Here is a 23,334-nt window from a genome sequence, read left to right as displayed (position 1 = left end):
TGGTTATCATGGAGAAAAATCTGAATTGCATGTTCTGACATTGCGATTGCGATTGCGATAACCTCTTTTGCGATTACATAATTGCATGTGCTGACATTGCGATTGCGATAATCGTGCAGCCCTACTGCTATCACTATACCGGTCTAATTTACATTCAATTGGATTAAAAAATAAAAGTGTGATTCCTTTTTAAGACTTGTCATAACTGCAGGCCAGCTTGGACTTGGTTACATCTCCATTCATTAAAACCACTTGGTTCCCTGTGGAATTTATCATATATACAGTTTACATGAAGCAAGAGAAAAAAGCTTTTCGACTCTATTTGCATGGAACAATCTACATTTTAAAATGCAAAACAGACTTAGCCTGATAGTTCTAAAAAATTAAGTGAAATCTCCTGAAGCAAAGCCGAGCACACTTAAAGGTTTTAGCCGACAGTTTGAATATTTCTTCAAACTTGAGTCGATGAAACAGAGATCTCCAAACTCAACAGGACTAATCTGTTTAAATAAGATAAACACAGGGTAGGATGGGAATGAGGCTTTGATTGGTTTACTCGCAACAGCATTTCAACAACACCAAAAGCTGATTTTGATATTTGCATGGAAACCCAAATAACTTGGTGATTGATAAAACAGGTATAATCTTCCGCTTCCTGTATTAGCTCTATTAATTTATAAATAGGTAGAACTTTCTTTTATTTAAAGTCTGTCAGCTTTCATGGAGTGATCTTTACTCATCACTGACTTGCCGATTGGACCATCCATATCCCCTCTCATGCCTTTGTGGTATTTTTTCATACATCTCAAAGAGCAGCATCAGCCTTTTCGCCCCTTTGCTGGTGTTGCAATTGATGAGAAAAGGCAGGCTGGAAGCTGCCGTGTGGGATGCTGTGTTTGTGAGCTCTAATGTGTCTATTACCAACCACAATGGTGCCATTTTGTAGCATGTTCAGTTGCATGTTCAATCTATAATTCATCTGGCTACAGAAATGTATGAATGTTTAATATGTTGGAGGCAGTGAGGCCTGTTGAAAGTGTGACCTTGAAATGTCCTTTAAACATCACACAGCAACAGCACGGGGGCCAGTTAAGCTTGCAGAAGCCAAACAACAGGCAAGACTCACACACACTCTCCTACTCTCACTCACTTCTCTCACACACACACACACACACACACACACACACACACACACACACACACACACACACACACACACACACACACACACACACACACACACACACACACACACTCCCTGTCTGCCTGCTGATGCTTTCCGCTGCTTTCTGTTCCCCTTTTTTCCTGGGATGCAAAATGCAGATGAGACGAATCAGCCGCTTGTGCAAAGTCTCCGGAGAAACTGCCACTCAAATCCAAACATCTGTACGAAATACCAAAAACACACACGGTACAGTGGAGGATGAGAGAAATAGAGGGAGGAAGGAAAAGAGCGAGAGGGGATGGAGAAAGAATGAGCAGTAAAGTAGCTAAGAAAGCCAGTGTTCGTCTCTCCTTCTGCAGCTTTGACTGAACAAAGAGCTATATACACATGAATACCTCTCTCCTCCCACTGTATTTTCCATCGGGATATTTATTCTGAAAAGCAGCGATGCACAACAAGGGCTCGGTCCTGTGTTTGCTAGTGGGCTGAGGCGCTAACACTCCCCAGCTGATTATGTGTCTGTCTGTAGCAGTTTGAGCTGCTGCCAAAGGAATTAGGTTTAGTATTTGTGAATGCTGCTCCCCTCACAGCAGAATGCCTTGCCATGCCTCTCAGATTTCTAGCTTTTTAAAAAAAGAAGGGAAAAAAAAACATTTTAAATAAATGAAGGAAATCGCTGTGGAAGCCTATTAAATTTTCAACATGACCGTTTTGTGAGTCTTCATGTGTGTTTAGGCTTCACACAAAAGGAATATTTAAAAACCAAAGCATGCTAATTGGGACAGAGATTGTTACAGCGGCTACTTATTCAAACAGGCTTTTGGCTCATTAACTGCTTCCATCCAGCTTTTGTTTTAAAGGAAGTGGAAGCGACATCTGGCGACATCTGAAGACAATAGAACATTTAAAATATTGGTATTGAAACTGTACCACTAAAATGCTGAGAGACAGCAGACTGTAAAGACGCAAAAGACGCCAAAAGCAACGTCTCACCCTGAGTGTGAGGTCAAAGGAAAACATCTTTTTCTTCTTCCGTATCTTAGCAATGTCAAGTTGCACAATTTTTTTTACAATCTGGAAGCGTTTATTGTTTAAACCTAGAGTCTACAGAGCCTGGTTTAATGAAGGGGCTTGTTTTTTAACAGGGATCACATTTTTACATCACTTGTGAATAAACAGATGTAACACTTTTTAAAAGAAATCTTACATTAACAAGCTGGGTTACCACGTTGCACTGTTAGATGACACAGTTGCCCTTTTACATACAGAGTGAATAAATGAAAACCTTTCATTTTGGGGTATTTATCCAAAAAAGTGAAGTATTATGCTATTTTAAAGTTTCAAATAAAAAAAAAAGGAAAAAACTTCTTTTTAAGTTGTACAATTAATTCCTCTAAACTTTAACTTTAGCTATCATGTTTCTGAATGAAATCTCTAACTCATACACCTCTGAACCTAGGCCTGTCACGATAATCAGTAAATCGATTAACCGAACGATAAATAAAAACGTCCTTGGTAAGTTTGCCAGCCTCGATAAACTGGCACGTGCATGCATGTTTGTTTTCCTCCTCTCTTTCGACCAAAGAGGCTGAATGAGAAGATGGCTCACTACGTCTATCTTTCCTAACATCAGGGTGCATAGGTTCTATAGCGGATTTATAGCTGAGTGAGCATCTTTCAAAAATGCGATCTTTGGCTTCTTTTGCAATGGGGCTGCTCGCGCGTACACAGGGAGTGAGCTGAAGCGAGGAAACACACGCTAATATGAGTGATGGCACGAAAGATACGGTTCTTAAGCCGCCTGCCACAGTCCCAGTGTGGGAATATTTTGTTTTTTATCAGAATGAACAAAGTGTGAGCTCATGAACACCAACGAGCTGATATGTCGCATTTGTTTGAAAATAGTGGCGACGAAGAAGAAGAAGAAGAGGGAGGTGCAGCGGAGCCTTGTTCTTTGACAATCCGCTCTTACTGAGGCTTTTGGTCGGCAAAGTAAATAGAAATAAAAGCGTCAAATGGTGGGCGCTCAAAGACAGCTACATTGCCAAAGAAATGCAGCCCTTCAATACGGTTGAAAGGCAGAAATGTTAAAAATGTTTGACAGACAGTACGGATTGACTGGGAAAAAGTACATGTTACAAACAATTCAGGAACTGTATAAACTCCTTTTTATTTAGGCTATAGTTTTTATTGTTGTTTTTTTTTTTTTTTGGAGTTTCATTTTTTCTTTAGAGACAGGGTCTATGTTTTATTGTTTTTGATTAGTATTAATCATTTTCATTGACATGTATTCTTTTCTAAAAGAGTCCATTTCATTTTCATTGTATTTTTTTTCTCTTTCTTGTTTGTTAAATTTATTATATTTTTTGTTTAATTTATTTTATTTAAAATATCCTGACCTTTTAATAACAGTTAAATACTCTTAAGAAATTAAAGTTTCTTGCTTTTGATATGGTGTACTCACTTTATTATTCCATTTATCATAATTACATCAATGAAAAAATGGGAAAAAAAATCAAAATAATATTGACAATAATATCGTTTATCGGCAATAATATTTTGGAAAATTACCGTCTAGCGAAATTTGTTTTCGTGACAGGCCTACCTGTACCCTCTATAAAAATAACCAAACTTCCATTTAAAAAAATTCTATAAATATAATGACAGCTGACTCCCCTAACAATCTATTTGTCCATGTCTGACCATAGATCCTCGTTCATTTAACTCTGGAACAGAGACACTTATTGTACAACACACACACCAGACACACAAACACAGTCGTTGCTGACTGCATTTTCATCCATATGCATATTAACTAACAGCTAGGTGCATGAACTCTGTCCCCATTACATGAACACAAACAGTTAATGTGACTGTGTGATGCTTCACTGTTCTGTAGCTAATGAGTGTGGGTGTAAAAACTGCAGGTCATCTTCTGAATATGGAAAAACTGATAAAACTATATGTAAATGTTAACAAAAAGAGGAATGTCACCGAGCAACTTTTTGTCTTTTGTCTCACCCACAGACTTTTTTATAATCATATAAAACAAACAAACCTTGTACTTCATAAAAAAAGAATCCCTAAATGCCAAGGAGAAAGCCCACCACATCCGTGTCCTCTACCTGAATGCTTGTTTCTGCTGCTCAGTAAAACAATCACTAGCTTTCAAATTAGCCATTCACCATTTTGAAAACTTGCTTAACAAGCAAATAAGTAGTGTGAGCCCAGGAGAAAAAAAAAAATCAAGGAAGCACAAAGAGGAAGCCTGGTTGTTATTCTGCGGGCTCCTGTCTTGGTGGTTTGCCTCAGATTGTTATTAAATTGTTTATTACCAGAGATTGCAAGTGGTCAAAAGGGAATCTTTCTTTTTGAAGCCATTCAAATAAAAGCAGCTACATTTTGTAAGATAAGAGTGCATTTCAACTTAAAAAAAGAAGAAGAAAAGGAATTGCCTCCATATTTGAAAGTTATGTTATTTTTTTTTACTTTACATTCTCCTTGCACCTTCCAAAAGGATTCCAGATGTATTATGTGTAGATATGATGTGACACACCTATCTGCAGTCAACCGCTCAAATCAATTCTTTTGCACAGGAGCACACAAAAGAAAGATTAGGAGCCAGTTGTTTCAGTGGCTGACCCTCTCCCTCTCCTCTCTATTTGCTTTGGATTTAATCAGGCTCCAGTTAAACATGTCACTCTGCATCTGGACACAAGTCAGTCTCCCTCTTAATATACACACTCAAGCACTGAGCCCATAACACAGACGTACAGAAGACAGTGCAAGCTATCACTTAATCCAAATCAGTGAAGAAACTTTGACTTTTAATTGGAAGCTTCTCAATTCATTACTTTTGACTTTGTGTAAGAGACACATTTTGATCTTCAATTCAAGGTCTACCCATCTTAGCATCCATTCCCCACCCTGTGCTCCCCTGGTCTTTAGTTACATTCAAATCAGTAAGCACACACTTGGCCGATGCTCTGTGGATAATAAATTCCTCACACACCTCCACCCTATTAGCATTGATGTGTAACCTTGGAGCTTGTGGTGTTCTGCCTGAGGGTAATACAGCCACTGTATGTTTGTGCCTATCTCTGTGTGTGTGTGTGTGTGTGTGTGTGTGTGTGTGTGTGTGTGTGTGTGTGTGTGTGTGTGTGTGTGTGTGTGTGTGGGTGTGAGAGAAGTGATGGCCTGTCTCTGGCTGAGGTGCCCCACTGGTTCCCATCAGGAGGTTTCATGGTGCACACACTCATATCTAATATCTTAGATGCTGATTAACATTCCACTTCTCTCCTCCCTCCCTCTTCTTCGTCTTTCATGTCAAGCTCCATCTCGATCTTTTCTCAATAATATAATCCCTGATAAAAATGATACACTTTTTCTCTTTGCTAACATATTACACGCTAACCTCCTCCATAATTTTTTTTATACACGCTAAACTGCTAGCTGTCAGTGTTCCGCTAAGCAGCATTCTGGTCAGTGTCACCGTACAGGGGGAGTCGCCTTCGATTCAATTAGCATTTTGATAGCGCCCGGTTAAAAAAGGCCTAACAATCAAACATTTGCTTGCCACTGAATGAATAATGCTCACAATGTTCTTCATGCAAAATGAAAGCAAGTCAGTTTACTTCGAGGATCGTGACAGAACCATTCTGAAAGCAGATCGATGCCTTGAGAATGCACAGCACTGGTATTGACTGTGAAGTCAGGACAGTGACGCAGTTTCTGCACTGAAATCAAACTATGTCTTATATGACAGGTGAGGATGAAGGAAGGAAGGAAGGATGAAAGGAAATATGGCTGCCAGTTGTGCTAGTTAACCTCTGACTCTGCTGCTTTGACGTGATGGATAAATGAATGCAGAATTTAGGTGAGTCTCAGGAAGTTGAGGACTTGGATGGCTTATAACTGCACATAAGGACATCACTTCACATTTCAAACATGTAAGTGAGAAAACATATATTTACAGACAAACATGAGCAAATAGTCAAATTCAACTTGAAGAACGCACATCAAAATCTGTTGCAGTCCAGGCCTTCGTGTATATCCATCACACCTTCCCTATTTTCTTCAGCTATGGCACAACACATGGACAACACAAACTCACAGTGTACACAAGCGGCATGACAGATAACACGTCTACACATATAATTAACATGCCTGCTTTGCATACAAGAATAGAAAAACCAACACAGTCCAATCCTGTGATCATTTTTCATTCAGCATTACCAATGTACCTTTCACCTCTCCTGCAGCACTATACACAGGTAAATATTTCAGAGTGGTGCAAAGGCAGGAAAAGGGGGGGGGGGACACCTACAGCCCTGACTTCAACATAAAATGGGTGCTGTTCCCTGATTTAACCCTTCCCTCCCTAAGGTCCTCTCCCCATCCTTACTCACCTTTTTGCCTACACCTACTACTACCACCATATCTTGCTCCCTCCCATTTCTACTACTGCCCACAATCCTCGCCAGTCTACAATAACCCCCTGCTGTATCCTTCCCTCCCAGTGTGAAGAAACTTCGCATTCTGCAAGACAAATAGTTCAATACTACCACTGCATTGCCTGTGCTTTGAGAATATAAAACACACAGCGACTGGAGGTGATACTGTATCTACAACCGCAGCCTGCTACAGCAGCTGTAAGATGATCAGGAATTAAATGATGATAAAAAATGAGGAGTGGAGTAAAGTGAAGGTTGGCGGTCTTACCATCTTAAACCCATTCCACTCCATTTGGGAGACGCTGGCCGTTGTCTCACGCTCTCTCCCTCCCCACACAACAGCTACAGCAACGCCTCAGCAAAGAGAATCCCTTACTCTCTTTCTGTCTCGCACTGTCTCCTTTTTTTCTCTCCCTGTCTCTCTTGTTCCAGCGTGAGTCTTAGCAGCGTGCAGGGAGCAGCATACTACAGGCGTAGAGAGCGAGCATCGCCTTCTTCTACAGATGCTGAGAGGAGGAATGGTGAGGCTGGATGAGAGAGTGCCGGGCTGCAGCAAGCCTCCCTCCCTTCCTCCCCCTCCCACCGCCCTCCCTCCTCTCCACAGCCACCCGCCCAGTCCCCTGCTCAGCTGGAAGGTCAGATCCCGCCCATCCACCCCCCCTCACCTCTCTTTTTGAGGCTGCGATTGGCTTCTTGGCTTGCCTGTCAGCCCCCAGCCTCACCTCCCCCTCCCTCAGTGTTAACACCTTCGCTCTCTTGCTGGCTCTGAGCCCTCCTCGGCACACGCCAGCCTCAGCCCGGTTTGGCAGAGAAAAGGCTTTCTGAATCCCAGCAAAGCAATCAATCGGTGCTGAGGTCTGTGCTTGAGTGAGCCGGGCAGAGCAGCGCGCAGCACAGCTCGAGGAGAGTGATTGCAGCCTGAGGCACTATGGTAATAGGATGCCTGCGCAGCACTGTGTATATAAATTAGCTATTACTGGGTGCATGTTAAAATACCCTGTACATTTACATGGGTGTGTATACAGACTTATTCTCCTGTACTCCCTGTCTGTTTCCCTTACAATGTACAACACACACTTATACACATCCACACACTCAGACATGCCTACAGGGCTGCTTTCAACTGTTGCCTTAAATAAAAAATTACCATTGAGGAATAGAAATTACAATTTTACTAAATAAAATTAATCGGATTTGACCAAAAATCATCATCTACTTTGCTTTTATTCATCTCTTTTCCATAAAGCAATAAGTTGAATGGTTGAGATTCAAAGGAGTATCAAATCTGACGCACTCACCTGTTCCTGCAGGTGCAGCCAATTATCGAGGACTGGGTATATCTTTAGACTGCATCTATCTATTTCACTAAAAGCGGCTGTTCACATGTGTGGTGTTAGCAAAGAAAACAACTCCAACGCAACCTGTCTGCCTGCTGCAGCACGCTTTATGATAGTTAAAAAGGAGTGAAAGAGGTAAAGCAGCCACAGTAAAGGAGCAAACATATAACAGAAAACCCGCACATCTACTCACCATAACCATTCTCGTGTCAGGCTTTTTCAACGCACGGTTACAGTCTTAGAAGACAAACTAAAGAAAGTCGGCGCAGTGAGCGCGAGGGTCGGACAGAGTAGCGGCCGCGTGCTGAGGAGGATGAATGAACAGCCGTGGTGCAGCACTGAGTGAAGCGGAGCCAAAAACTAAACAGAGCGAACCCGTGGGTGGGGACGACCAGCCTGCAGCTCCGTCCCGCTCTGGAGGAGAAAAACACTCTTGTCCGGTGGAAAACTGACAAAAAACAGCGACATGAGTATCCACTCAGAGATGTACAGAAAACGCCCCTCTCCACTTCCCCCAACAAGCCGCGTATACGGAATACCCACTCGCCTCGTGCGGGGTTTTCCCATTGGCTGAGGAGGTGCCGATGGGGCGGTGCGCTCACGGATGGGAGAGGAGGAGGCTGGCTTGTGTGGTCCAAGATACAGGGAATGGGGAGGTGTCGTACGATGGGAGCGATGCGAAAAGAGCAAAGGTGACTTTGTGCTCGTGACGCCACATAATAATCATCCCTCACCTGGATATGAATACACCTGCAGTTCATGTTTTAACTCGCACACGTCAAGTAAAACGACGGCAGCATTGCTCAGTTTTTGGAGGTTTAGACAAAGGACAAAAAAAAAAAAAGTATTGGGATGGATGCTTCTGTATAGTCTGAATGTCACACCACCTAAAAAGACTCAGTTTAAGTGTCAACATCTGTATCTGACAAATTAAAACAGACCCTTTGTCAAATTCTGCCAACAATAGTTTTATAATTATTATCAAATTTTTCTGACGCCGGCTTAGAAATAACTATAATATGTAGAGATAACACTTATGCCCCAGTAAACTTGCCCAAGATGGTTTTCCTCACTGGACCCTGTCTCTGTCACACAAGAAGAGGGAGCTCTTGCTTTCTTAAACACCATCACCTGGCAGGCTAGAGTACTTGGCCATACATTCACATTGATACATTTTCACACACAAAGAAGAAAAAAAACCCCTACATAACCAAAATCTACTCACTGAAACACAAGTTGGTACACACTACTCTGGTAAAGCACAAATACATATAATTTGCTGCATGTGACAAGACACAGAACCTCACAAATTAACTGCAAGTTCAAGCGTGTAGCCTCATTCAGCTGATCCTCAAATGTAGATGCAATTTTTTATGTGGCAAAAGACAAAAGAAAATGTGGAACTTGCTGCCTTTCTTTAGATATACTTTTTTCCCCTGGTAAAACAGTTTCAGGATGTCACCTTGGCCACTAGGGAATTATACAAAGGACACTTGTCATTGTTTGAGGACATCAAATAGACAAATCCTTTTTAAAGGGATGATAGGAAACAAAAGACAAATGCTCCATATAAAATTATTTGTTTGCTTTTAGTCTACACTTTTTAAAACATTGAGAGCACTTTCTTTAAGAGAAGCTGAGCACAACATACTGATACTGTGTTCGGCCTTTCAGTAAAGCAGATGAGGTCCAGTAGGAATTGTTAAAAACCAAACACTAGAACTAAATGTTTTTGTGCTACTCACTGATGGCCACAGCATGCATACATGAACCACTGCAAAACTACAGCATAAGAAGTATATAATGTGCTGCCTAGCAAATAACACACACACAATGTGTAAGTATATAAATACAACTGGGAATTTCAACCATACACTGAAGTAGCCACACAAATGAACTCCCAATTGACCACACAAAGGAATTAGATAATATAAAGGAAAACCATACTGAAATATAGAAGCAGTGAACTAAAACTCCTCTGCCTCTCCACTTCACCTCTGACCTCTCCACATGTCTAGTTAGCAACAGCAAGCTAGCTAGCCTAGCGGAACCATGTGCCTGACATACTAATGAGAATCACCACTATGCCTTCAATTAAGCCAGAGCAGTATGTGCACACAGAGGAAAGGAGAGAGAAGGATAGGCTGAACAAGCTATTGTTTCACATGGAGTAGAATAAGCTGGCACTTGCAGTCTGGATATTTGTTGTACCGATCATACTGAATGTAAGACTACTGAGGGGGACAGAGTAATGCTGACTAAAACACAAAGAAAACGGATTAAAATAGAAGCACATCTTTGTCTATCTTCCTTTATGTCCCTTCATATCTTTGTCTGCCAAAGAGCAGAAAGAAGCTAAATTTGCAGCTGAATAGTACAGGCAACAAATCCACAGTTTCCTGTCCATGCTTTATCCTCCTGCTTTGACCTTTTCAATTTAATAAAGGCTTTTAGTTGGACCACAGAAAAACCATTCTCCACCTCACTGCCTCTAATATTCTACTCCCAATCATGTTTTTATTGTTGCTTTTTAATTCCCTGCTGTAAGGAATGGGAAGTCAGATTTATGAAAATGACTGAAGCACTAATCGCATCTCTCTGTTTTTGTCTTTGAACACAGCCGACTTCTAACTGCTGGAAAAGAGGGTCATCATTTTCTTATTAAATAAAGGATGATGTTTTGAGGTTGTTTTTTGCCCTCTATAATATGATCCAAATAACCTTTTCTTCTTAATGAGAAAATGATTTGAAAGTGAAAATACTCTCTCACAGGTGCTTGTCCTTTCTCCAAATTGCTCTGCAGGACCATTGTTTTATAAAGGAATGAAAGTGACTGCCCCTACTCAGTAAATTACCAATAAACAAAATCTGCGTTCTACAGTGTGTTTGTTTTTATGGAGAACGTTGGTCTGTTTGTAACCTGGTGATGCACAGAGTCACATGAAGATGGAACCACACTGCTGTCGTGTCCTAGTTGAGGTACACACAGTGCATTATAGCAATGTTTATGGACAGGTAGAGGGAGTGGTTAAGATATTCTATCAAGGGCGGCCATGCTGTTTCACTTAGCTGTTAGATATAGCAGTGTTGCCTCTTGTCTTGAGAATTTTCTCTTTCAGTGTAGAAAAATAGATGCAAACTGAATTGAATTAATTTTTTAGACAATAAGGACTATTCATCTTGGTGCAATTCCCACTTAGTCAGACCTTGCACCAAAAGCTGCATAGCACTGATTGGATGCGTTATTTGGCAATTTCAATGATGACTGAAGCTAAATAATTTTTGAGGACCTAAATGATATTTCTTCCATCCTGTAAAGTTTTGAAAGTTAAAAAGCTTTTGTGGCTTTAACCCAGGAAGGCCAGCCATACTGTCAGCAATGTGAAACCCCATCTCGCTGATTGGCTCTGGCTCACATCCACAAACACACACACATACACACACACAACTGAATTCAAAGGCAAAGAAACAGGTGCATGCACAAGTGTTCATCTCTTCAAAAACACAGGGAAGCAACATCGTTTTAGTTCTTGATGTGCGTCAAGGTCTGATGCTGTTACTGCCATGGAAATGGAGGTTTAAAGGCTAGAAAACAGAAGTGTGCTTGAGTGTGTGCTTTCAGCTTGCTAATTCAGAAAGCAGGGAGCCAGCTAATTGTCATGAACTCCCCTTGCCCTTTTTTCTGCCCTGCTTGTCCACCCTAAACCACTCCTAGTCCCAGACCTTAATGGATTAACTGCAGGCTAATGTTGTCACTTTCTCTATCTGTCTTACTTACTCTGGTTCTCTCTTTTCTTCCCCCGCCCTGAAAATGTACAATTGTTTGCTTTGTTGATCAAAAGTTTGAGTTATTTCATATCCTTATGGTACTTTACAGCCAAAACATGAAGCAGTGTTCTGATACCAAAGTGTGAAAGAGCAGGGAAATTAAAGCGTCGACAGTATAGCAGGTTTGAATATGCAGCGCGTAGACTGCGATAATTGTGGTTGCTCTTGGTTTGAGTCTTGTTAACTGTCAGACGCAGCGTTTCAACACCTGCCTTATGTTTCACTCTGCATAATAAGACTTCTATTTAAAGGCGGAGAAGTGAAGATGCTAGCAGAGGTGTTACCTCAAAGAGCTGAAAGAAAATACCTTGATAGTCTACAAGAGAATAAAAACTTGTCTTCCCAATTGCTACGCAGGTTCAGCGCAAATTAATGCAGGCAAGGACACAAGACAGTAAACAAGCTGAATTATTCCTCTGACGCTGTACTGCGACAACACTATAATTGAACGCTGTTTTATAACAGAGCTGCAGAGAACAATGCAACACTTATCAGGCCCGGTTGATTTCAATTCAAAATATCACAGCAGCGTCTGCAGTAAAAACAGCCTAATACGTTTAATAGCCCAGAACACGCTCCTCAGTATGCAGCGGCTTACTCAGGCTCTTTTTGATTTGCCCTTGAAGGATAGATTTAGTAGCTCTATTGAAGTTCTGGCACTAGTAGCTTCTTGCTGTGCTACTCAGACTGATGATCGCCTCTTTCCTGGCAGGTGTCCACCCTCTGCCGGTAACAATCAACAAATGAGAATCACAGCCTTCAACTCGCCTGTCTCCCTGCCTGGCGACAAACTCCGCATCACTGAACCTCAGACAGCAGACGGCTATTAACACTATGCGGCTGTATCTGCACAACAAATGGCCACTTTGGATTCAGTTGACTGTTGTTGTTTGCTTTCAGTGTTAAGACCAGGGGGCTTGATTTTCACAGATCAATAGCACCTACACAGTGGATACTGATTTTTGGTAATTTCATGGTCAGAGGCACACAGAGCATCTGCATCCCCACTACATGTTCAATCAAATCACATGTTTTCTTTGTCTTCAAAAGCAGGCAGCCCTGAAATATAATGCTCTGACAGTGTAGCCAGGGGGAGGAGCAGTTTGGAGGAGTTCTCCCACAACAGCAGCTCAAAGAGGAAGCTGGTGTCCTGAAGCATGAGGAACACCTTATTCAAACCTCTAAGAGCAAATGATGTGAAATTATGGAGGGAGAGGACAGTGGAGTTCACAGCCTGGCACTGAAATACTAAACAGATGCGAATGAGAAGAAAAGAGGGAAAGTAACTCCCAAATTGCAGACATAAAAAAAAAATTAAGAGGCATTTAATGACTACAAATCACAGTGATAAACTCACGCTCTCTCTGTTGCAAATAAAATCAAGCATTTCACTAAAATTGAACTCATTTAAATATTGACCCTGAAAACACACCACTTAGATCAATAGTAATATCTTTCCCTGTTTTCATTCGGAGATGATATTTATCTGAACAACCAAATTCTTCAGCTGACTGGCTATGAATTCAAATCCGTGGATATTCACTCTTACTTTTACAGACATCTGAACTCACCAAAAGGGTTCAAATAAGTTGGAATCAAGACAAAAATGCAGTTTAATTTTAGGTTACAGCACATAGACTTTGGGTCAGGGGTGACCAACCTGTGGCTTGGGAGCCGCATGTGGCCCTTGCCTTTCAGTGTTTGGCTCTTCGATCCATTCATAAAAGAATATATATAGTAATGAGTAGTTGTGTGCCGATCAATCTTAACTAGATATATATGGATTCCAATGTTGGGATCAGTTGGGATTGATACTTAAGTTTCAGTTTCTCTTCTCTAGTACGAATTGAAACACACAAACACAATAAACCTCGCTTTAAAAATTGAAAATGTAGTGATTTTCATTTTATGTCATTTTGTTTATGTGTGAGAGGAAGTGTGTTTGTAAGACCACGTGTGTGACGTGGCTGTCTGTAGTACCACGGCCATTTTTGTGGCTCTTGGTCTCTGACTGGTTGGCCACCCCTGCTTTAGGCTATTATTCAAGTGTTAAAACATTTGAATCCAACTTGGACCTGTCAATCTGAAACTGTCATTCCCTGAATGGCATTAAAAATAAAAAGTGTTTAAAGCTAACGGAACGATCCTTATCTCCTCAGTGTCCATGATACACAGTCAGCTTAACCCCTCCCTGTGTCGCTCTACCTGCAAGAAACTCCTTAGATCAAAAACTGATTTCTTGAACAAGGCTGTGCTGCATTTGTTACAGCCACTTTCTCTCACTTTTTACTCAAAGCTGTTTGGTATGGCTGGAGCTTTGCAGAGAGCAGAGATGTGACAGGGGGGTTGTTTGAAAACTCAGGCTGAACGCTCTGTCTCTGTCTGTGGAGAGAGGAGCGAGTGCTTATGCAGTCGTGATGTTAACTCTTCTGAAATGTGCTTGTCTTTTGTGGATTTTAGTAAAATATCATGCTGCTTTTTCAGAATTTCGATTCAAAAATGAGAAGCAAAGAACAGAAAACAAGTGAGAAAACCTGTGAAAGTCAGTCTTAAATACAATCATTTGAGGCCTAATTTTACTTCCTGTCTATTAAGCAAACACATTGTTGTTTTTTTACGGAACAGATAATGGTGGGTCTTTGAAGCTGAATCCTCACACAAATGAGAGAAGGTTTGTTGAGGTGCCCAGAGAGGCTTAGCTATGCATTGGCTGTTGAGTCTGGCATGTGTTCTGGCACTGAGAGTGTATTCTCAACAGGACTCTGGTGGATTAGTGTCCATTTGGACAACAGAGTGGTCCGCAGCTTGGGGTGACATTCAACTTTCAGCAGGCCAGGAGCTCATACAATGACGGGGAAGTTCAGCCTTACTGGTAATTGCCATTTATGTATGATAAATGCAATGGCATGTGACAGTCCTATTTGGAGTTTCTGGGACAACAAAACATGTTTAATTTTCGGTTGTTATTCTGACATACAGTCTGATCCAAATGACTGCGTGTGTGGAAAACATAGTCATGGCCTTTCTGCAGCATGGAGGGTCAGTGTATCACGAGGTGGGCTTGGGGGCCATGGGGACAGCAGTCCACTTTGTGTTTGATCCCGGTCGGGGTACATTCATGCTCACAGGGCGACTGCTGTGGTCCATCTGGTGGAGGCTTTAATCACAACTCCCCCACTTACACGTACACACACACACACACACACACACACACACACACACACACACACACACACACACACACAGCTCCCCACTTGAGATTCTTTAAACTGCTGCTCATCTTTTATTTCCATTATTTACTTCCGTCACTTCTGCTGTCACGTATCTTCCCGCAGAAACGAGCATCGTTTTCTTCTTTTTCTTTTACACAATCTCTGACGAAGACCTCCGGTGGAAATATATGAGTCACTGAAACACCACCTGCCAACTGTAATGTTGCTTAAAATCCGTCAAAAATCTCACTCTATCAGATCTTCATAAATGGGTGCACTACGGCTTTTGCTTAGGAATAACCTTTAAAGAAATCAGACACATTTCGGAGTCATTCACAGGGCTGGCCTGCGGTACTTTGGACCATAACATGCCTGAGCTGCACAAATCCAGCTCTCCCAAATGTCACTTCATGCTTAACCGCCCTTTCTCATGCTTGAAGAAAAGCAAGCGGGCGATGCACAACAAGAAAAACTCCGCGGGGTTTCAGTCTAAATGCCTACATGCTTGAAGACATGTTTCACTTATGTTGTGTGGTTGAAACATTTAGCCAAGTGTGTTTTGGACTTCCTTTTGTAATAACTCTAAAAACTACTTCCCTCAGTGAAAATAACATGATGCTGTCTTGAATCTCATGTTCTGAGTAATATTTAACATTGTGTTACAATGATATGGACCAAAACATAACAAAGAGTTAAGGGAAATATTTACCTGAAGAAATATGCTCTGTAATGAATGTGTTCTTGTAAATTAGCTCGCTGTACAGTCAGTGATATACAGCTCATGGCAGACTGCATGGTAAACCATTTAAACCTTAATGCTGCTTTTAGAATACATTCATTATTAAAGAGAGTAAAGGGCTGGCAGATAATAATGATGCTGCATTGCATCCCTCAGGGTTCATGTGGAGGAGTTATTTACTGTTAGCAAAACTAACCTCAGTATTTTCAGCAACTTTCAATGTTTGTTTAATTTTAGCATTCTGTAATAAACTATAAAGAAAAATCCACCACATTTTAAACAACTTTATTATTTGTACTTGCTGTCTACAGTCTCCAGCTGCTACACCCCTCCCAGTAGAGCCATTGGCTAGCTACAGTAACCCGAATGGTCACTTCTCCTCAGCACTAATGCATAGGTCAGCCGTACATCATTTATTCATGGAGACAGCAGATACTTTGCCTCATCCTCAGCAATTAGCAAATCAATGACAACATGCCGGCTATCAATTCTGAGAAAAAAAAAAAAGTGTTGTTCATCAACATGCCAGGATCCCAGACGCGCATCATTACTCATGTATTGGTTGGTGTTTGTCAGCTCAGCATCAACAGGCGCTGACATGTCAAGGATGAGGCGCATATCCTCATTGCCTTAAAATGGAGTCTACAGCAACAATTATGTCTGCTCCACATTACGTCTCAAAGTGGGGACTATAGAGTGTCAAACCTGTGAGATATTTATAACAAAAGAGGATTTAATGTTCTTTTTGTCAGGGGCTTTTTGTTAGCATTAAGCATTTTTTTTTCCCTTTTGTGATGAAGAGATGACTGAGCTGAAGCCATCCGAGTGAGATTATCAGGTTTTCACACAGGTCAGTAAAGGGCTCACACCGGCTAATGCCTCTTTTGTCAAATCTTATACAGCTGACATATCTACGGTACATTTTGATATCACTGTCAGGTTTATAATTAATTCAGCGAATCTGCATGATTCAGTACACACCCCTTACTGCTCCTCAGAGGGAATGTTATGTGGACCCAAAATGATATTAGATTCAGCTGAATTTAGACCTCACCATCACCCTCTGAGTGAGGAATTTTCCTTTTTTTCCATAATAATTGTTAATGTTTGCCTGCAAATAACACATTAGGAGGAACTCTGCAAATCCAAAAGCACAATACAACTTCTCTCTAATTCTGTGTTTCATTATTCTCTCCCTATTTATCCTTTTAAGCCGAATGGAATAACTGCAACTGGGTGTGAAAACATTGTCCAAGAGAGGCAACAATTCTAGCTCCAAAATTAAATGCTTTTCCTGACCAAGCAAAAGAGCAGCGCTGGGATTTTTTCTTTTGAGTTAAAGATAAAAATGAATGGAAGGAAGTGAGATTATTTTGTTCATTCAACCAATTAAACTGTAGAAATGTGGCCACTGACTTGAGGTAAATCTGTACAAGATTTCAGAGGCCCACCAAACATAAATAATCACAACTTTCTGGGATAAGTGTGTGTGCCTGCGTGCTTTAGCATTACAGCTTATACATGACTTCAATTTTTTTTTTTTAGTTTTTCAGTCCCTGTCTGCATCTTTAAATATCTTTTTAATTATTTTCATTCCTTCCTTTTTATTGTCGGTTTAAACAAAGTGCATTTTATAACAGAAAATTTAAAAAAAGAAAAGAAAACAAGAGTGGGTTGTTGCTCTTTTCCTGTAAAACGTGGATATCTCCGTGATGTTCATCTTTGCAGTTACAGCACTGTGAGGAATAGTAATAATTTCCTTTGTTTTTTTTGTTCTGTTTTTATTTTAGTTTTGGTCTAGAGGGCTGCCTTTTGTTTGTATCTGAATACTGGCCAACCTCTCCAACCTTCGTCAGTTGCAGTGATATGATCAGTGCGCTTTTCTTTGCCATGAATGTCAAGATACAATCAGCGCAGAACACAGACTCTACTGCTGCTTCTCCCAGAGAATTTACAGGTCATTACCTCCGGGTCAAAATACCTGAACACAGAAAGGTGACCTTTGGTTGGGCGTGGGCGCTCGAGAGGCTGCAGCAGGCTGTTCTGTTGTTAGACTATCCTTTCTGGATCACTTCCACATCTCTGGCCTTTTTTTTCATCCCATCTACAGAGTCTGCCGTGTGTATGAAAACAGGTAATGATCAAAAAGATGCGAGTATTTCATCACACATGCTTAGACACGCCCTGCGGATAGTCTAAATTGCGATGTTGGGTGTTGGAGACACACATTAAAAAAGGGGCGTAGGGAGACTGAGATGGAGATACAGTGAAAAGAAAGAGTGAGTCCACTTGCTTTACAGTGTTTATATGTGTGTCTGCTGTGTGTGTGTGTATGTGTGTGTGTGTGCGCATGTGCCTGCAGACACCTGCTCCATTCTACAGTGATGGCTCCCAGCGGGACACAGGCTCAGCTGCTGATCTCTGGGCCCTCCCTGCAGCACTGGTGGCCAGCACACACACGCACACGTATACACACACACACACACACACACACACACACACACTCACAAGTAATCATCCCCTGCACAAAATCTAAACCCTTCAGGCCCCCCTCGTTGGTCTACCAGTCTTACTGTTTCCCATAACTGACACACCACATGTGCTCATATCAAGAGCAAACGTAACATGATGGTCACACATGAACATAGCTGCACAGTCCGTGTTCATGAGGTGTTGAATGTTAATGCTATGGCAGTGTGGTAATAATGTGCTTCACTTCAATATTTACTGCAGGGATGACATGGTTGAGTAGCACGTGTTTGTGGATTTAACCAGCCTGTGGCTAACAATCTTTACTGAACATTGCACTTCATCAGACCACCCACCGCATTTTGTGACTGTTACTACATTTAAAAAGAAACAAAAAACAAATTCTGAAAAATAAATACTTTGTCCTTTTCTTGTATGCACTTTTAATTCTTGATGTTTTTACAGATTTGTTTTGGTTTTAAATAATAAAACAAGATCCCCATTTGATTTCTTTATCCTTGCATAAATGATCCAGCACTGTTTTACTGTCGGCCCAGTCGTTATTTTCTCTTTGTTTCTCTGGCTACCTCCTTTTCTCTGTGTGGCGTCGTGCAGCAGGCTTGTGGTGCATAAATGAACTAATTTCCTGGATATAGAGAACACTGCAATCAAGGAAAGGGGAAGTGCACAAAGCGGGCAGATGGAAGGAGCTAATCATTGTTATGAAATAGAGATGACCTCTAACTATCTCCTGGCTGCTTTGCGAGCTTCTGTGCCACCCCCCTCCGCCACCTTTCTTCATTCCTTTCTTCTCTTTGCCTGTTTGTTGTCTTGGTGGTGATGGACCTTTTCAGGCAGGTCTTAAAAAGTAAACCCCTCTGTGTTTTTTTTTTTTAATGTTGAAACAGAAAAGATTGGAGTTGTCAAACAAAGCCTGGTGTCACATAGAGAACGGCAGCTGCCTGCAGTGGGTAATCAGTGGAGCTTTCTACAAATTAACAGCATTCAGCTCTGAAGCACGGCGCACTGCAGGTTTTAAGATGTGGGCTTTTTGAAAATTAGATCTTAGTGACTGAAATACGGAATAATTAGCTGCTTGGTTTTTGCCCACATGCTTTTTTCAATTTTATCCACTTTGTGTAAGGTGTCGTGGCTGAGATTGCCCAGTCATCCTAATGCCTGTAAACTGATCCTGCAGATGCTCGTTTTTTCAGCAGAGAAAAGGCTCTCTAAATGTCATTAATTGCATGCTGGATCTCTCCTCCGTGTGCCTGGTGGCTTCATCATTTATTTCTTTGAAAGCTTTTTAACACAAACTGTCCTACAGCTTGAAAGATGCATGACTGAGAACACGCACACGCACAAACACACACAGAAAAGACAAGGCATGTAGCACGCACACTCACACACGAGCTCACAAATGTGCTAAACAAACTGAATACACCGTGGTGCCAAGGGAAGAATGGTAAACTTTGCTGCAGGCGGGTAGTGTTTTCGAGGACAAAACCATCTCACTATTTATTCATTTATCAAAGCCCTCATTTCATGTAGAGCTGCATTAAATAAAAACACTGTGCTGCTTTAATTTAAACATCAGCAGTTAAAACAGGAGAATTCAGGGTCGAAATAACTGATTTATGCTACGTAGAATTTACTCCAAATTCTGATTTGCTGTTTTTTAAATGCAGCATTTCTGCTTGATAGTGAAAACTGCAACGCTGTGTTTCAGGCATCACACACCAGAGCCACCAGAATCTTGGAGCACATTTATCTAATGTATGCAAATGATCTTGCTGTGCTTAATGAAGGCACCATTAATCACTATAACGATGATCTTTTTTCAACCAGGGGAATCATGCGCACACAACACACACACACACACATTCATGAACGCATGCCTCATCACCAGGAACACGTTGATGACAAATGCACAGAATCACAAAATAAAGGCGTTGCGAGAAACATTTCAGCACGTATGAAAGTGTGTGAAATGAGGGAGCCAGAGTCACTCAGTTTGACATAACAATCTTTGAAATCATTTGTCTTTACTTTTCCATCCAGTTTATTTTAACTCCTTTGATAAATTCAACTTAACCTGCATCTTGTCCTTTGGTCATCAAGGAATGGGTTAATCACCTAAAATCCTGTTATTCTATTCACTAAGATGGCGATAAGATGCATCATTATATGTTCAGACGTCAATCATATTTATATAATAAATTCAGTTAATTAGTTCCACTGGTTTCAACAAATAATTTACGGTCCAGCAGCTTTATGCAAACAGCAGATAACACTGTTGTGAGTCTTAATGGGCTCTGGAATAACACTGTAATTTTGTGTGCTGTATAATAACAACAAAACACTGGACAGACGTCTTTGAACTCATGCAAGAATGCAAAGCAGAAAAACTGAGAAAAACAGTTTTGAAGCCCAACTCCTAACGGACGCATTTCACCGCTTATCCTCTGCCGTTCATTTGCATACAGTTGACGGAAACCCCTGGGTACAGTCAGCAGCATGACAGTGGGTTATGAAGGCTTCCGGGAGGCTCTGGGGTGTGGATCTGAGCCAGTTTGAAGGGGAGCCGAACCAATGAAGAGCCCACAGCGGATTAGACACCCACAGCTTCATGTCGCTTTAATGCAGCGAGTCAGGGATTTTCTTACAACCCTTTTTTTTGCCTAAACGCTCAGGGTTTTTCTCATGGCCTTTTTTCTCTCTCATTCCCTTCCCCTTGAAGTCATCTTTTCTATGGAAATGCCAGAGTAATGTTGCCTTCGATGCAAAATATCCAATCTGTGTACAGCGTTGCTGCTTCTCTGCATGTGACTTCTGTGTAGTATTTTGAAAATAAATACGATTAAAACCGTCAGTATATCTGACTGTTTGTCTCTTAAAGAAATTAACATAATAACTTCACTCCAAGAATAGCAAAAATTGTAGATTTTTAGATGTACTGCAGGTACCTATTTATTTATCTTCTCTGAAATTCAATTCACTGCAAATGGGCAAAAATGAAACATAATTCGTAAATACAAGAGGTGCCAACAGATTTCACAAAATAAAAACTAAATATTTTTACCCACACAAACACATACTCACACGTGTGCAGACACACACAAACACCTCAAATTCCCCTGATAACAGCCTGACTGGCAGAGGCTAAAGACGGAGTAGGCGTCCATAATTGAACAAACATAACAATGTAAATATTTACTAATACTATCCATTGGGGATACAGACGAGATCCCACAATTGATTGCTCTCTTTTTGCCCTTTTGCTCTTTTCTAACACACACACAGATCCACAAACTACCACTGCTTTCTTTTTCTTCCTTTTTTCCCTTCTTATCATGCCTGCCTGTGTATTCATTAAAGAGATGCAGATATATTGGTCCGTCTATCCTCTTACCAGGGGTGACCTGTAGCCCATCTGGGCAGGCGATGACAGGAGATCCCTGGGAAATAGCGGCGAGTGCGTCTCGGGGACGGAGCCCACGCCACTGGCTGCTAGCCCCGAGAGCTGCCCGTACCTCGCCATCATCTTGAGATGCTGCTCGCAGAACACACACGCTCACACGTAGACACGGGAAGAGAGGGGAGGAGAAAAAGAGAAAGAGAGAGAGGGAGAGGGAAAGGAGTAAGGGAAGGGGTGTTAGAGGAGGGAAGGAGAGCAGATAACAGCAGGTAGGAAGGACATGAGGATGGTAAAGGACAGAAGAGGGAGTTTAGGGAGGGGGGGATGAAGAAAGAAGAGGTAGAGGGGGATTACAGAACACTTTGCTCTCACACAAATGCATGTGTGAACACACATACAGTCAAACACACCCGCACTTAAAGACCTACTATACGTTTACATGAAGGCACACAAACAATTTTAGCCCCAGGTGGGCAATTTCACAAGAAAGCCTGTGCCGCATGGGTCTGACAGCTACCTTGGCTTTGTTACAGTGGAAATATATGAAGTCAACATACTGGCTCTCCATTCTTGATTACAAAAGCGTGGCAGTCCCTTCTTCTGTCTATGGACTGACATACCCAGGAAATGTAATAAGCAGGTGCTGTTATCAATGAGCACACACAAGTGTACAAATACGCACATGCACGGACATACGATAACACACATGACAGAATGGTTGGCAGCAGACATACACAGGTGAGGTGTGAAGAAAGAAGCAAAATGGAAAAAAAAATCTCTTTACCTCATTGCTCAACAAAGCGGCGTTGAGTGTTCGGCTTATTTCGAACATGTTCAGATTCAGTGTGGTTTGTTTTCTTTCGTTCTGTCCTTTAATTTTTTCAGATTTTCTTCAGTTCTTTTGCTCCCCCTTTTTTGCTTTTTCTTAAGGTTGGGAGTCAGTCCCGGGAACACAAAAAAAGAAAGAAAGAAAGAAAAAAATCAACGTGAAAAAAGAGGGGTAAAAAAATCCTCTTTAATTTTCTGATTTTTATTGGAGTTATAAATTTTCAGAGCTGTATTTCTTGTCTCTTTCTTTTCCTTGTCTGGTGATGCACCTCTGCTCGCTGTTGTGGCTGTAGTGGTGGCGTTTTGTGCCCGGAGTCTCCGCACACGTCTTAGGAGTCAATATGCTGCTTCTTTTTTTTCTTTTTTTTTTAAATCTCCCCAGAGTCAGCACATTAAAACAGGCAGTCAGGCAGACGGTGGGTCGGTGGGTCGGGCTGGCGGGCTGGCTGGCTCCCTTATCTGTCCCCCGCACACTGGCTCACACAATACGCTCCGATCCTCACACTGCTCGCTAGCAGATTAGCCTGTCCCACAACATAGCACTTAGTTTAAACTCCCCTCCCTTTTTGCTCTCTCTCTCTCTCTCTTCCTGTATCACTGCCTCTGGCTCGCTCCTCAGCTCGCCCTCCCTCCCTCTCTCTTTCGCTCTATCTCTCTCTGCATCACTCTCTCTCTCCTCCCCGATGCTCACGCATTGATGCAGCTACAGTTCGCTGTGCTACCACAAGGTGGGAAGACTGTTCTAGCAACAGCGACACCATCGCCGCCACATCCCTTTCCTCCCTGTGCCACTCCTATCTTTTTAGATTTTCTTCTCTTTTCCCCTCCTTTCTCATGTGTCTGTAACACATAGCTATTGATTCGGAGAAAACGTTTGTCACTCCC

At 41.6% G+C, this 23,334-nt stretch overlaps 1 protein-coding gene across 5 annotated transcripts in view; it reads right to left on the bottom strand.

Annotated features, from left to right (window-relative positions):
- elavl4 (ELAV like neuron-specific RNA binding protein 4) overlaps positions 1–23,037 on the bottom strand; it is an 86,745-nt gene extending 63,708 nt beyond the window's left edge. Inside the window, exons 1-2 of one of the 5 annotated variants that reach the window (XM_074667673.1) lie at positions 22,406–23,037; positions 21,616–21,756 (exon numbers count right to left, since the gene is read on the bottom strand). In XM_074667673.1, coding sequence (XP_074523774.1) covers positions 21,616–21,756; positions 22,406–22,453 — 189 coding nt within the window. In that variant the 5' untranslated portion in view covers positions 22,454–23,037. Of the gene's footprint in view, positions 1–6,886; positions 7,144–8,148; positions 8,204–21,615; positions 21,757–22,405 lie in introns of those variants that run through there. The other 4 variants (XM_074667677.1, XM_074667674.1, XM_074667676.1 and 1 more) reach the window with 4 other exon arrangements.
- Positions 23,038–23,334: the final 297 nt, after the last annotated feature.

This window comes from Halichoeres trimaculatus, unplaced genomic scaffold (genome assembly GCF_033239565.1).
Source record: "Halichoeres trimaculatus isolate MK-OKI-2021-1 unplaced genomic scaffold, fHalTri1.1 fHalTri1_scaffold_4, whole genome shotgun sequence".
NCBI classification, from domain to species: Eukaryota; Metazoa; Chordata; class Actinopteri; order Labriformes; family Labridae; genus Halichoeres; species Halichoeres trimaculatus.
The sequence above is the reverse complement of the archived record's forward strand: the minus strand, read 5'-3'. Positions and strand labels throughout refer to the sequence as shown.